This window comes from Tauraco erythrolophus, chromosome 15 (assembly GCF_009769465.1).
Source record: "Tauraco erythrolophus isolate bTauEry1 chromosome 15, bTauEry1.pri, whole genome shotgun sequence".
Lineage (NCBI taxonomy): Eukaryota > Metazoa > Chordata > Aves > Musophagiformes > Musophagidae > Tauraco > Tauraco erythrolophus.
Window position 1 is genome coordinate 13,007,334 of NC_141479.1, and position 14,987 is coordinate 13,022,320.

The 14,987-nt window shown below is 44.4% G+C and overlaps 1 protein-coding gene across 1 annotated transcript; it reads right to left on the bottom strand.

Moving 5' to 3' along the window:
* Window positions 1-375: 375 nt before the first annotated feature.
* On the bottom strand, window positions 376-14,731 carry CMTM3 (CKLF like MARVEL transmembrane domain containing 3). The gene is made up of 5 exons (XM_086621160.1): window positions 14,618-14,731; window positions 5,327-5,485; window positions 3,546-3,641; window positions 2,143-2,260; window positions 376-481 (listed from the first exon to the last, which is right to left on the bottom strand). Exons 1-5 carry the CDS (start codon window positions 14,729-14,731, stop codon window positions 453-455), a joined length of 516 nt encoding a protein of 171 aa, XP_086477286.1. The 3' UTR covers window positions 376-452.
* Window positions 14,732-14,987: the final 256 nt, after the last annotated feature.

Genomic DNA, 14,987 nt, shown 5'->3' on the forward strand with positions numbered 1-14,987 from the left:
AGAAAAATACAAATAAAGTAGAGGCACTCTGAGCCTCCTTCTTTGGCAGAGCAAGAAGTATAAAAGCTATAAGTGTTAAAAATTTGGAATTAAGAAAGCATATTAAAAGCTCCACTTACACATTTAAAATATTATGTTTCCATTTACTCAGTATGTTGTAGTGCTGAGTAAGGAGGGGCAATGGAGAATTGAGATGTGCTGTTTGGATACAGATGTCTGTGGTAGGTTGAACTACTGTAAAATCTGTAGTTCTGAAGGAGTGTCTGATGGCATTGGGAATAGTCTCCTTTTCCACATCGCTGCCCTGCCTGTGGTTTGGTGATTCCATAAACAGTGAGGTGGAAAGAGGATACCACAGCTGAAATAAGGGCGATATTTCAATTGGCAGTGCATTCAGCAAAGAGGAAAGTGCTCGATCATCTTCCCTTCACGCTTGGATGTTGTTTAGTTCTTCAATCTGAGTCGGAATCGGAGTCCTCATCTGAAATTTAAAAAAAGAGACAACAGTGAAAATGAAAACCGGAAATTTCCATGTCAGCTTTAGCTCTTGCTGGGAGAGACAACGCTGCTCTTCAGCAGATGTCTGCTTCAAGGGATGTGGCAAATTTAGGAAATGGCTTGTAAAATGACAGTTCTGACATGATGGAGCTTTAAATGGTGTTTCAAAGGACTTTAGAAAGGCTGCTGAGAGGCACTTAGACCACTGCAATGTAGACAACAGTTCAAATGAAAGAAGTTGCAGAGATGTTGCTGTTAGCATGACCACCAAGAGGAAGTCTGCTGACGACATGCTTCCTGTACTAGAATATTGCTGTTTGCTGTGGGTCACAGTTACGCACTGCCAGTTAAACGTATCTGAAAAACAGAAGATTTAAGACATTAAGAAATCCCAATGGACTTGTAGAGGTACATCTTGCCCAAGCTTGCAAGAAAGCAAGGGATTTCTGGCCTTGGCAGTTGAGAGCTCTAGCGTGAACGTGAGTTTGGTGTTGAAGGAACAGTGCTGCAGGGCAGAGCCCTTCTCACATGGTCAAATCATCAACATAAAGCTGCGTGACTTGTGTATTTGCAAGTTTATACGTTTCTTTCCTCCATCTCCAGGGAAACTTTAGCCTAATTTCTTACTCTTGTCACTTGATCATCTTGAGGTCAGTTCAGTTTGTGGAGAAAAACAGTTTTTATTCAGTTTGTTTTCTGTATCTGTTCCTTTAATTCTTTTTTTTCTTTTCTTTGTCTCTCTTTTTGGCCTAAAGCTTGCAAAATGTTTAATGGTCTACTAAAATACCTAGAAAAGACTGTGAGCATTACTATCTACCTTCTAGGATTCTGCACGTCTTGGGTGTGTGTTTTTGAGCATTTTTGTGGGTTTTGGTTTTGTGAGGGGTAGTTTGGGAGTGGGTTTGTTTTAAAGTGTGGAGCAGTCTTTTTAATCTGTGTGTGCAATGAGTGGTATCACAGGGGCATGATGCCTCATTTGGGCTCCTGAGTACTGCAAAATAGCTGCCTGTGTCCTGACTTGACTTGAAATGGGTTTGAACTCCCAACAGCAGGACCTTCTAAGTGGATCTGTCTGATTTAAGGTAGACTGTACCTCGTATATTAGAAAGAAATGTGATAACAATCTTGTTAATTTTATGCTGTGTGGCCCTTGGATTTCAAGGCCATTTGCCCCCAGATGGTCAGAGCTTGACACTGAATAAGAGGTAATCGTGATAAAGAGATGATAAAGACAAAAGCACAACTGGACATAAGAGACTGTGGACTAATGGATGTTATGTTATTAAGTTAACAAGAAAAAGCAGATGTTTATTTTTAAAGTTAAGACATCTTGATGGGAGGAAAAAAGTCGGTGCTGCACAATATTGGATTTGGGGCCTTTCAGAGTTAGACAGCACAAAACTCTGAGAAACTTCACATTCCTAGCTTTCTAGTTACCTTTATAAATCACTGAAATTCCAATTGTTGTATTTTAAGACTAAATAGCTTCATAATTCAGCATAATTGTGGCACACAAAACCAAGGTAGCCAAGAACAGAAACTGTTACTACAAAGTGAGTGCTCTTGCTCCCCTGTGAAGGGTGAAATGGAGAAGAAAATCTCACGTTACATGCTCGTATAACCAAAACGGGGAATTTTACCTACCTTCTGACTTGCGCCCTTCAGGGGAATCAGAACTGCCTTGCTTGAGAAAAGTAACCAGGTCATTGAAGGTTATGTAGAAATCAATGGCGTACACTATCGTGGCTATAAATCCAAACACCTAAAACGTCAAAATAATACTCTTTTAACAACAGTTCATGTCCATCAATGACAAACTAAAATAAGCCTAACCAACACAAGAAAAATTCTTAAACTGAGGCTTGACTTTTTTGGCCTGTGGCTTTCTAAAAGGACAGGGAAGGGAAATGTCTCGTGACCCACTGGCATCAACTAAATTACAGCTGATTAGTGAGCCTGATTAGCGATCGCTGCAAGTGCTCTATCAGATGCGTCCTTAGCCCTTCCCCAGGCTACATCGCTCTCTGGCTCTGGGCAAGTTCTGAGCATTAGCATTGCCCTGTGCCAGGCACTACAGGAGAATGTAATCTGCACCTCCACCATCCCGGGGTGTCTCTTTGCCACCAAGAAATCGCCTCGATTTCTCTGGAAATATTTTTTTACTGGTTTGCAAGGAGACATGTCTGTCGCAGAGCAAACTAGATTGAGAGAAAATGATTCTGGAGTTACCTATTTAGTGTCAAAGAAGCAGCAGTATGGCAAGAACAGGCTGGGTAAATGCTGTGTTGCTTTGCTCCATGTCTAAACCGAGTGACAAAGATTAAAAAGAGATCTTTGAAATTGTATATGACTTGGGATGGTTTGGTAAGATTGCTGGCTAACATTACTGGGTATTGTTCTTCCCTATGTTTTAAAATTATTATGCAAATTTTATTTATGTTGCATATATTATTGATGCTTAGAGTCAAGTTGCAGATGGAAAGGCTGTATCTTATTTCTGAACACAATCTGCTGACAACGAAGGCTCTCTCCTGGGCAGTCCCTATACTGGAGGGTAAAAGACACTGCTCTTGTTTCAACGCATCCAAGTAAAATTAAGCAGTAGAGGCAGGAGGTTGAAATTACTTAATTCAGACTGTCCTTAGTAGTCACAGGTTTGATTTCTTTTATTATTATTATTATTATTATTATTATTATTATTATTATTATTATTATTCCCTCCATTCAAGGATCTTGATGTTCCTTGCCAAAACAGAGAAGTTTTATCTTCCCTGTACAGTTGGTGAAATTAAAAAGCAGAATAGGTGCCTTCCCTAAGTGCTACAGTTAATGTTGAGCAGCACTGTTAGGATGAAGAAACTATTCATTGATTCAAAACCTGTTTCTCTAAATAACTGTTTCTTCCTTGCTTTTGGCAAATCTAATTCTCACTTAGTTAACTGAAGAAACTTGTACTACTTGCAATGAGGTCAAAACTGAATTGTTTCTGAAGTACATCCATAGGCAGTTTACAAAAATACCCAAGTGGAAAGCTCACGTCTACTTACTCCTGCTGCTTTGGATGCTCCATCATTATATTTTGAGACAGCAGCAATTGAAATGGCGAAGTAAATAATGGCAGCAGTGACGCACCGTAAGAAATCCTGTAAAATAAGGAATGTTGCGTTCTCAGATTAGTCATGTAATTCCAACATACAAACTCCTCTGAAAATTATTTCAGGAATGACCATTAAAAACCTTTGCTGTTGCGTCAGTGGGCTCGCCTGATGCTGGTGTGTGACTACGGCCTGGTATTTTGTAGCGGATGAATTATTCATCTGGGAAGTATTTTTAAATGCCAGATGACCGGAATCTTGGCATAAGCTTCTGCTGTTACAGATGTTGGTCTAAATTCTACTTTTAACATGCGTATGTCAGGCAGACCTTTCCTTAGGCTGAGAAGGGCTGTCTTTTTCTGCCGTTTAACTCGGAGCACAGCAAGGGCTCTAATGGAAGAATTGTTTGAATTGCCTTAAAAAGTCTTGTATTTAAGCAGAACTCCTGCAGTACCAGAGGCTCTGGAGGAGCGTAGCAGTTCCTGTGGGGAACAGTGTGCTTGTTTCTATACAGAAGTAGGCCTGTCTGTAGGAGCTCCTCATTTGGGAACTAAACTCTTTGAGTGTTTAAAACTATGATCTATACTTGGCACGTACACCTGTATCTCCAGCAGCTGGCCTGAAGGGAGCATACCCGTTGGTATCATGGGGATACGTGCCTCTGCGGCGGGGGCTGTAGCTCTGCAGGGCAGGGGCTGTGCCCTGGCCTACAAGCAGTGATGTGCTGGAGCAACAGCGTCTCCCACCTGTGCATTAAACAAACAGCCGTGCTTCCCGCGGCACCTGTAAAGCATGCGAGCTGAATGGTGCCTTGACCTCTGTGCACAATGAGGGCTCCTGCCTTTTCCGAACAGCCGGACGAGTGAGATACTGTCTCAAAACACAAATCTTACCAGGAACTGGACTCTTCTGAAGTCAGGACAAGGTCAGTTATCGGCATTCTGCGGCTGCAGAATGTTACAGTAATGGACGTAATAAACATACGAGTGCTTTTTTGTCTTAGTTCTGGAATGAGATCCATGTAGAAAACGGTGGAGCCGAGATTCCCGGCTGCAAGCCGTGCACGCTGCCATGGTCACAGTCGCAGCTATCGTTTTTCCCACCGGCGGCCCTGCTCACGGCGTTTTTGTACGCCGAGAGCTCCAGTTGGAATCTCGCTGCCGGGAGGTACCGCCGGGAGCGCTCGGACCGCCCGGGGGCCGCGCCCGCGGCGGCGCGCGCTTGGGGCGACAGAGCCCCCCGGCGGCCGGGAGCGGCACGCGCCGAGCCCCGCCCCCCCCCCCGAGCCCGTCGGTCTGTCCGCGTGCGCGCGCGCCTCTGCATCGCGACAGCGCCTCGCGACAGCGCGCACGCGGTTTAGCGGGGTGTGCCCGTCACTACGCAGCGTGCCTCAGTTTCCCCGCGTGTAAGGGCGGCGGTGTCAAGGAGCCCCCGGCACTGGTCAGGCTTCCTTAGGCCGGCGTTGCCGGCTTCTGAAGAGCCGTTTGCCAGCAGTGGGCACAGGCTCTGTGCTTTAACGAATCCATGCTTTGTTTCAGCACTTGGAACGCCGTAGTACGCAGCATGGCAGAGTCTAACAGCGCTTTGGGACCTCTGGAGCGAGAGGCAATACAGACGCGTTTCTAACGCGAGGGGGAAGTTGTTAACAGGCAGCCTCAGCACCCCTATAGTCCCTTTTACTTATGTAACACTGTACAATTAAATCTGCGTTTTACATCGCACATTTGACTTACCATCAAAGGCCAGTGGAGTCCTTTAAACTTCTCATTAAGTTTGGAGGCGTAGGCAAAAAAAAGAAACAGTGCCAGCAGAAACTCGAGGAGGGGTGCCGTCATGAAAGATGATGCAGCTAGAGATGCAATGTAGCAGATAAAGATGATAAACGACAGCACCTAGAGTAAAGGGAAAACTCTAGTTATTCGCATGGAATGGCAGAGCCTCAGGCAGCTGAGCAGCTTTGAAGCGTTTTTCTCCCTGCGTATTGCTGTCAGTGCTGCTGGGCACGGTGTATCTTGCTTCCTACTTTCTTTTCTCTTGGGCCAAATGAATTTTCTTGTTTAGCAAGGAATAAATCTAAAGTAATGGCATTTATTTCAATGCGTGTGAAACTGACTTTCCGGGGACCTCGGTGGATTTGCACCTCTCTGAGTCAGTAATTTGCTCTGGATTGTAAACAGTTCTGACAACATAATTCTGAAAATAGTGGGGCGTTGTCAAGCAAACAGAGCTTTAAGCTTTCAGCTGTGACAGTTCTCATTTGAAATCCATGTAATTGCTCAGATAGCCCAAAGTAACTCAGCACTGATTATCTTCTTAGAGCTGACAGAAAGAAGTCTGCTGTTGATGGCTAGAAAAGAGCTGAGAATTAATTGTTTTGTGATTTCTGGAAGTGTCTGGTTCTAGTTTTCCAGTGTAGACAACAGCTGTTTTAGAGAGTAATAGGATAGATAACTCCCATAGATTTGTTTTATCTCCATGGTATCTCCTAACTCTACAAAATAATAAAAATGGCATTTGTTTTCCCATTCAATTAAAATACCTTTAGTGGATAGTTTATGACTCAAAATAGAAAAGTTTCACAATGCAAAAATGGCTAAAGAAAATGCATTTTCACCTAAACCAGGTGGTATCAAAGTGCTGTGCTACACTTCTGGACTTTCAGCTACTGTATTTGTATGTGAAAGTGGGAGGTGAGGGAACCATGAAGAAAATAAATTTTTCAAATTATTAATTACTGGGCATTGGTCATCTGCAAGAAGAGGCTCCAGCCCTTGTGTGGTAACTGGTTGCTGTTTTCTTCAGATTAGTTTAAAATAAGAAAAGTAACTAGCATACTGAATAAAACATTTGCTGCAAGTGTGAGTATTATGTGTTAGTTCACACCTGAGCTGCTCTATTCCACCTTTCCTCTTGGAGACAGATCTCTGCCTTAGCACTGCTCAGAGATGCTTTTAGGCAACTCAGCAGTATATACTGTTTGAGCATTAGATTACAAGGATCTTTTGAACTTCTAAATTCTAAACTGGGACACTGACATTCTCACTTATACAATACAGAAAATAGATGTATTAATTTCTCCCAGATGGCATGTCTGAAGGCAGATGTGGCTTCTTGAAAAGCATGAATGTTTGGACTGTGACGATCAATGCATTTGTCTCATTAAATTTCAGATCTAAGGACTTCTTTGCTTGCTGCTACTGTGCGTTCCTAGGAACAACACGTACCTCGCAAAAAAAAAAAAAAAAAATCACTATTCTACTTGAAAGATAAGGCTCCTGTAATTAATTGTTAGTTAATAATTGCTCCTATGAGAGGTCAGTCAGTCCTCAAATACATGTATCAAAAGAGCCTGTTTATGTTTAGGGGGCAACTAAACAGTTCAATCCTTTTGCAATAATTTTTTAATTTAATTAATTAAACAAGCCTTTATTCTAAGCGTGTGTTTTGGGGAAAGCAGTCAGTTCTTGACCAGAATGCTAATAACTGGAGTATATTGTTTTGATCCATTAGGACTGGGTGGTGAAGTTTGAGAGGATGTGACATTTTTAGTAAGATACTATATTTATCTTAAAACGCCTATGCATTGTTCTCATTTCACTGGGTTGTAAGAAACTGATCTGCTATAATATACAGAGTTCACTTCTGTATCATGGCCTGTTACCTGTTAATATTTACCCTATTTGTCGTTATTTATCCTATTATTATTTCCTTTTTGCTTACATAGCAGGTTCTTCTAGAGTTTTCATATAGTGGAGGGAATTCTTTCAATGTATCTTATCCTTAATGTGGTATTTTATTTCTGTGAATGAGAAGTGACATGTACTGTTTGAAGAGAAGTGGATATAACAACTTGAAAACTGTTAAGAGGAGAGAGAGGACCTCTTCCTCCTTCCTATCACACCTCCTATTCCTTTCCCACTCCTATGGCATAAAACCAGAAAGGACTAGACTTTAACTTTGTCAATCTGCTTCAGTTGCATTTGTGGAATGCAATTTAGACGTTTCATGTTTTCTTTTAAAAAGAAATCACTATGTAGCTAGGACATTTTTCCTTACTTGTTCTGGTGTTTAAAAAGAAAAAAAAGTCACTTTCTGGCTAAAGAAAAGTGTGTGATAGCTGAGATGTAGAGACAGAGAAGTACACGGGGACAAAGAGCAGCAGGGAAGAGACGAGTTCAGGATAGGCCCCACCAACCCACTTTCAATAGCAGAACATGAGACCTGAGCTAAACTTGGTAGATCTCTTAAGAAAGAATTAAATGCATTGTTTAAATAATACATCATACTACAGCAGCGAGGGGAGGTAGAGAGGCACATTTCATATACATAAGTTGATGATGCACAGCAGAGATCACTTTCATCTCCATGATCCTGCGCTCTGTCTGCCTTTATACCAAGAAAAGGAAGCGTTAACTACCAAGTGAAATGAAGAGCCTTTGTGTTCTGTTGAGATCAGCCTTATGGTAAATTGTGTAATTTAAGGTTTGTGCTGTCTTCCCCTCACCCTGATGGCCCTGGGTAGGTCTGCAGTGGTTTGAAACACATTGCAGTGCCTGAGACCCTGCTGTAATATAGCTCAGGACATAAATAGAAACTTGTTTTGTGGCAAGAACATGCCAAGGGGCTCCTGCTGCGATGTGCTGGTGTGCTGGCAGGATTCCTGCTTGGGTGCCAGGTAAGCTGCTGAAGAGACAAAAGGACCAGTCTGAGCATTTCAGCTTTCTAATTCAGTCTGATCGGGAGAAGCTGGCATCTGGGGAAGCATTAGGTGTCCATTTTAAAATCTAGTTAACAGGCCAGTTACTTGCTCAAACAAACCCCTCGGTTATTGGTAGGATCACAGCAGCCTCCTGCTGTCTGTTGCTCAGCCCTGATGAACAGTAGTTGTACTTTCGCCATCACCACAGCCTTGAGTCCAACCTGTCCCAGCTCTCCACTCCTCAGTCTACTTGTCAGTATCCTGTTGTGCAGGGGAAGTGCACGTCAAGGCCACGTTAAAAAAACCCAACCCTGATTTGCAAGAATCCCCTTGATTTCAATGGATTACTGATGATAATAGTAAAAGGGAACAAATCTGACAGGAAGCATAATAATTGCTCTCCAATTAAGCACCATTCCTTGTTTTAATCATAATGGTTTGGGTTGGGAGGGACCTTGAAAGATCACCTAGTCCAACCCCCCGTTTTGGAGGCAGTCGGAGCCTGAAGTGGCCCAAGGAACGTTTTATGTTACAAACCTGAAAAATAGTGGGACCAGATTTTGAGAATGAAGGTTTGAAAGACGGTATTTTTAGATGCTATGGTCTTCATTGAGGCAAGGCTGGGAGTCGCTGGAAGGGGAGGTAGGCACACATGAGAAAGAACAAGAGAAGCAAAAGGAACGCAGCGCCTGAAAGCTCTGCCAGGTGAGCGCTGCTGTGCTACAGCCTGTTCTGCCTGGCGGCTACTCACAGCCCTGACATGGGTTTTGATGCCAGATACACTCAGTAACTCGGGGACAGCCCTATGTAACACAAGAGCCCACAAAGCTGTTGGCTTTTGATGGTGCTTCTCGTTTCTTTTTGTTTAGAGCCCATTTCCCCTTCCGACAGGCGGAATGCATGGACTCCTTCAGCAATAATGGATATTATCTATTACTGTCTTTTCTGAATTATAAAAGCGCGTCAGTATCGTTATTGTTAATTGTTTAATTGCAGTGCTACTAACTGAAGCATTTGATGTCATTTAAAAATTTGGATAGTTTTATACCTCTCCTCTCGCAATATAAACATTGATGTGCCAATCTGTACCCAGAAATAATTAACACCTACTTACTTGCTTTTCCAGACTTCAAGTCTTTGAGACAAGCATCTGGCAAACTGAAAGTTGCTATAAAAATGACAAATTCAAAAGCAACCTTCAGAATATAGCCTGACCCCTCTAAAGGCCATCAAGTGATCCATTGCACATCACACTTGTTTCACATCTTTTTTCCTGAAGCTGCACATTTAAAAGTGATTTCAGAGAAAGGTCAAGCAATGGGACCTTGTCATTTTTTTAACAGCTCTGTGTCTATGCCAAAAAAAAAAAAAAAGGCAAAAAAAAAACCAGAGAGGAAGTTTGTGAGGTTTGATACAGTTGCAAGTTCATTTCTAGCACTTTCAGACTCAGAAAGCACTGCTGCTTCTGGGAGGAAAAAAAAGGTGTTTTATCAATTTTGTCCATTTGTATTTGCTCAGCATTGATAGCAGCTAGAAGTCTGAGTTGTTTCTGCGCTGCTGTTGAGAGGTTAGTGTGATTGTTGCCACCTTCACTGTGGAGGAATACTTGGATGCAGAAAGCTTTAGTGTAGCAAACAGAGCAGGATCCTTTCGTAGTTTGGGAGTGGTAAGATTATAAAAAATCTTGACAAAACAAGAGACCTGATTCTTCGTTCAGCACCTTTTCTGTGAGAAGGGGAATATACATAACAGAGAAAGGACTGTTACGTATTGCTTTTTATTTTTTCAAGTAACTTCTTTGGTATTGCATTTTGAAAAGTAATTTTGTCCCATGCAATTACTACTTAATATTGTGTTGCGGGGCTTCTTAACTTGACCAGGCATTATGAAGTTATACTGCATCATGTAACCAGCTTGCAATTTAAGGTATAAAAAATAATTAGTTACAACGGTTAGAGAGCACTGTGCTCCTTAAGGGAGGGAGGGAGGGCTGCTGAAGGGCTGAGGTCACAGCAGAGCATGAGGGCGTTTGTCTCCTCCGTGCAGGGAGAGCAGACCCGCTGCAGCCCGTCAGGGATGATGCAGATGCCAGGAAGCAGCTGACATCACTGCACACTATTACACACGCCCCGGTGCCCTGTGCTTGCCGCTCCGTGCGGTCAATCGCCTGCTGCTCGTTTCCCCTCCACAGAAAAGAACAGGTTTGCTTAAACATTTTTAAAAGTGGTTAGCAGGGATCTCTTTTGGACAAGAGGCTATTTGTTGTTATTTATTGGCAGAGAGAGAAAGTAGATCACTCAGTGGCCTCTGCTATTTGGTTACTTTTTCCCCATTGTTACTTGTCACGGAGGTGAAGTCCTTGGTTCCCCTCGAAGTAGCTGCAAGGGTCACCTTCTGGCTACAGACTCAGAGAAAGGCACAGGGCTTGTCTTCAAAGGAGACTTTACACAGAGCAGCTGGAAGTTTCAGTTATGAAGGTCAGTTCAGAGAAGACTGAAAAGAGAGCAGACAGACAGGAAAAGAGGACAAAACCAGGCACAATGATTTCTACATCCTTTGTGTCACTAGCTTACACAGGACAACCTTACGTACGCATAACTGTATTTTTATTAAAAAAATATGTAGTGCCACTGGATACTGGCTTCAGGGGAATAAGGAGATGCCAATTAAAGCAATCACCAGGACAAACACAAAGCTTGACTGAAATAGCCAGGGTGAGCAGAAGAATGTATAAACGTGGATCTTGTCTGGACAAGCTCTGGTGGCAGGTATGAGAATGGCTGTTAAATGGTTCCAACATAGGACAGAGGGAACTGATGAAATTCGTCTCTTAAGGGAGGGGAAAGAGCATGGATGAGATCCTGATCTTCAAGACTGCAACTTGAGTATTTAGGAAAAATGAGTACTGAAGAGAAGAGTGTTAAAATATGTAGAAGAAATAATGGTATGGGGACATCCGAGTTTTGGAAAGGGAAAAAGAAAGGAAAAAAAATAACCTGGCAGATAAAGAATGGTGATTAGAAAGTGGAGGAGCAAGACAGTGAGAATATATAGGATCAGGAGAGACAGCAAAGCTTATACATGTACTTGATGTTACTGCTTCTTTGTGGCTGTGCAGCTATCCCAGGTGCAATAAAAAATTATTAAGGCAGGAAGATCAAAAGGAAAAGGTGCAGGGTGGGGGAAACTTCCTTCTCTGAATAAAATTTGAGAATATAATTAAGCTTCTAGCAGCGATCAGCTTCATCACCAGCCTAACTTGTTCTGGAGGAAGCACCAGAATGCCCAGACCCACCAGCCCACAGAGCAGTTTACATGCCGACATGCAAATTACACCTGAACATGGTAAAGATCCGTACTCGCTTCATGTGAAAATGTCTGTACCTGTTATTTTTCAAAAGTGGCTGTGGCAGTTTCCTTCAGTCTGAACAAATCAGCCCTCGCCGGCAGTGCTGAGCTCCCACGCTCCGGGTGCAGCTGCCTGTGCCACCTTCCCTGGGACGCCCCAAGCTGCGCTGCAGGCACCAGTGCTCCCAGCTGCCTCCCGCAGCGCCAGCGAAGGGAACGGGCTGGGGTGAACGTGGCAGTTGTCTTAATTTGCAAAGTCTGAGTTGGTCTGCTATAATTTGCGACAGCTGAACCGATCATTTGCCAGCCACTTCTGCTGGCCAAAACAAGACTTTTTAATGAGGTTACTTCCACCAAGTACGCAACCAGCACGGTCACTGGGCTGAGGGAATTTGCTGAAGCCAACTCCTGTTCCTTTTCTGCCACAGACCGAAAAAGAGAAGTATAACCATCTACCCCAGTCAAGATGTGTTTGCAAACTGCTGCTTTGCTTCGCTGCTAATGTATTTTTCAGTATATGGTGGTTTGCTTTTCGAATGTTGAAAAAACTGACTTGGCATTTCCAGAAGCTGAACAGAAAACCTCTGACCTACCTGCGGAGATGCCAGTATTTGCATGACTTCAAAGATGGAGAAATAAAGCACGTTTCTCATGACTTGCCAAGCTGCTGAATAATAATGCGACAGAGGTATTTGGGAACAATAATGAGAACCCCGTTTTGTTTCTGAACAAAAGGCACTATTCAAAATCTGTATCCCATGAATATTATTTACATACATTTATGCAGAACTCAACCCCACCCCACACTAGTACTGTGTCAAAGAGGAAAAATCAAACATTCAAGACAAGAAATACAAAGCTAAAGATGAAACACAGATTTAAACTATGATGGATTTAACTTGGACTCATCTTCAATTATCTGGCACTGCATTTCTCTAATTGTATACAGACTGGATTTATTCTGGGGCCTGTGTTGTCTTCAAGGATTTCTTCTAGCAAAGCTGAGACAACTGGAGAGAAACTACTGCTGCCTCCCCTCTGCCAGGAAACGACATCCTAAGCACGTGGGCTGGCCTGCAAGGAGCACACAGAAAGCTTTGCCGCAGAGTCGGCAGATGGGATTTTAGAGCTGCTTTCATCCAGCCGAACCCTCAGGAAACCCTGAGTGGCCTTACAAAGGATAAATCCCTGTTTTGTCAAGACAGAGCAGTTTTTATTACTCCAAGGAGGCATAATCAGTACTTCTCTATGACAACAAAAGGGTGAGTCTGATCCCGTGACCCAAACAGTATTCCTCAAATATGTCATCGTTCAGAGATGTTAAAAAGCCAGGCTCCCTAAAAGTCCTAATTAACTGGCTGTAAGCTTGTATAGGAAATTCCAGTATATTTTACAGTACGTAAAAAAAGCCACGTGCCAAAGGAGCAAAGGTGGCTGGACTTTGCTGTCTTCTCAATGTGTGGTTTTGTAAACTACATACGCTGTATGAATGATGGGGGGTACCTGGAATTTTTACAGCATTTTTGGTGAAGCTGATACAGCCCGTGGTCTGCTGCTACCCAGCCCAAAGCCCATGTTTCCCACCACAGAAGTCATCCTCCTCTCCCGAATGAAGGGTTTTTCCTCTCAAAGCCAGCTCGCATCTCCTGGCTGTTCCCCATGCTGCATGCCACAGGGCAGCACCCACACCTCACAAACTCACAGGGCTGGTAGAGAAGAGCTGGTCAGGGAGCCTGACGCGCTGCCTCCCGCCTGTTCCTTCCCTTTCTCTTGCTTGAATTTCCTTGTTTCCTTCTCTGAGCTAGCACAGAGGATAGCCAGAGACACCTAACGCATCTAAACAGCGCACCACGTACTTGACTACTAGTTTGGGCTGTCCCGATGTTTGACGACCTGCTCTCGAATCCCCAGCTACAATTACAGAGAACTTAGTGTTTGAATTTTTCATTATTTCCAGTATAATTGATGTTGAAGGTCTAATTCCAATCAACTAATTTCCTCTTAAAATTTAAATTTTCATTGTGAAATACCCACTACCCTAACAGGGGTAAGTTTTTTCTACCAGATGGGTACTGTTCCATCTGTCAGGTGTTAAGCCTTTACCAGTAAAATACTAGAAAGTGTTATGCCATGAAATCAAAGGCCTTTAATTACCACCAGCTCAGATCTCAGAACTTGGACCTAAAGGAAGGACCACAGTGTATTTCTAGGCCAGGAGCAGTGTTTCCACCGCCGGACTAAGCTTGTTTCTAATTCTTATTATTTGGTACTGTCACTGTAAGCCAACTGGCTCCATAGGAGTGAGCAAGTGTGTCCCTCCGTGAGGGCAGGGACAAACAAAGCTTTTGGAGGGCTCAGGACAAAAGTTGAGAGATTGCGATGATCATTGTGACGATGTGAGATTGCTGCACATCATAAATTAATGAGTAAGGTCTTTCTTGACATACTCAGGACAAGCTGTCTCATAAGCTATGCCTGCCCACTGGCACTGGGAGATAATGCACATTTGGTCAGTAGTGCTCACTGGATTCACCCTGCAAATAGGTTAAAACGAAGTCAAAGCCATTTTTAACTGAAAAGGTGTTCCTGCTAAAGGGGAAAACACTTAAGGCACTGGAAGCTTAACGTGACAAGTATTTTGGTTTCCTAACGTGCTCTGCCGGAACACAATCAGTAACCTTTCAGCCCTGAAGTTTCCCCCAGATCAGTGAGGTGGTTCCCCTGTTTCCCCCTCAGTTGTGCTCTCCCTCAGCTGGCATCGCGCACCGAGAAAGCTCTTCTGTTCGGCTTCGGGACGGGGCGAACCCGCTCCCGCTCCCACCGCCCCGTCTCTGGAGGGAACCGGCACGTTACGGGGGGACACGCCCGGAGCCCCCGGCCGTTCCCGGGACGAGAGGCTGCGGTCCGGCCCCGGCCACCCCCCTCCAGTCCGTGAGAGCCCCCTCCCCGCGCCCGGGCGGCTGCCCCCTGCCCTTACCGACTCCGCGAGGAGGAGCTGCCCTTTGCGGGAGCAGAGGAACTCCCGGGGGGGCAGGAGGGAGCGCAGCCCGGGCGGCGGCGCGGCGGCCCCCGCGGGCTCGGGCTCCTCCATGGCTGCGAGCGGAGCGGCTGCGGCGGCCGCGGGCTGCCGAGGAGCGCTGGCGGGTCGGGTGGTGGGTGGTGTTGGGTTTGGTTTTTTTTTTTTTTTTTGAAGGAGGGAAGCGGAAATCGTGACACTGCGGAAACGTGAAAAAAAGTTTCAGCATCCCCAAATCTGGGGGGTGGCGGCGGCCGAGCGCTCGGGGCGGCGGGAGGGGGAGCGGGAGCTCCGCCGGCCGCCCCGGGGCTGCCCCGCAGCGCGGCCCCAA

What these genes read in the sequence shown, in the direction of transcription:
- CMTM3 (XM_086621160.1), bottom strand. Translation starts at nt 14,731, where the DNA reads ATGGAGGAGCCCGAGCCCGCGGGGGCCGCCGCGCCGCCGCCCGGGCTG. An exon ending in GAGCATCCAAAGCAGCAGGA is followed by an intron (nt 2,261 to 3,545) that starts GTAAGTAGACGT and finishes TTGACGTTTTAG; the next exon opens with GTGTTTGGATTTATAGCCAC. An exon ending in TGAAGGGCGCAAGTCAGAAG is followed by an intron (nt 482 to 2,142) that starts GTAGGTAAAATT and finishes TTTAAATTTCAG; the next exon opens with ATGAGGACTCCGATTCCGAC.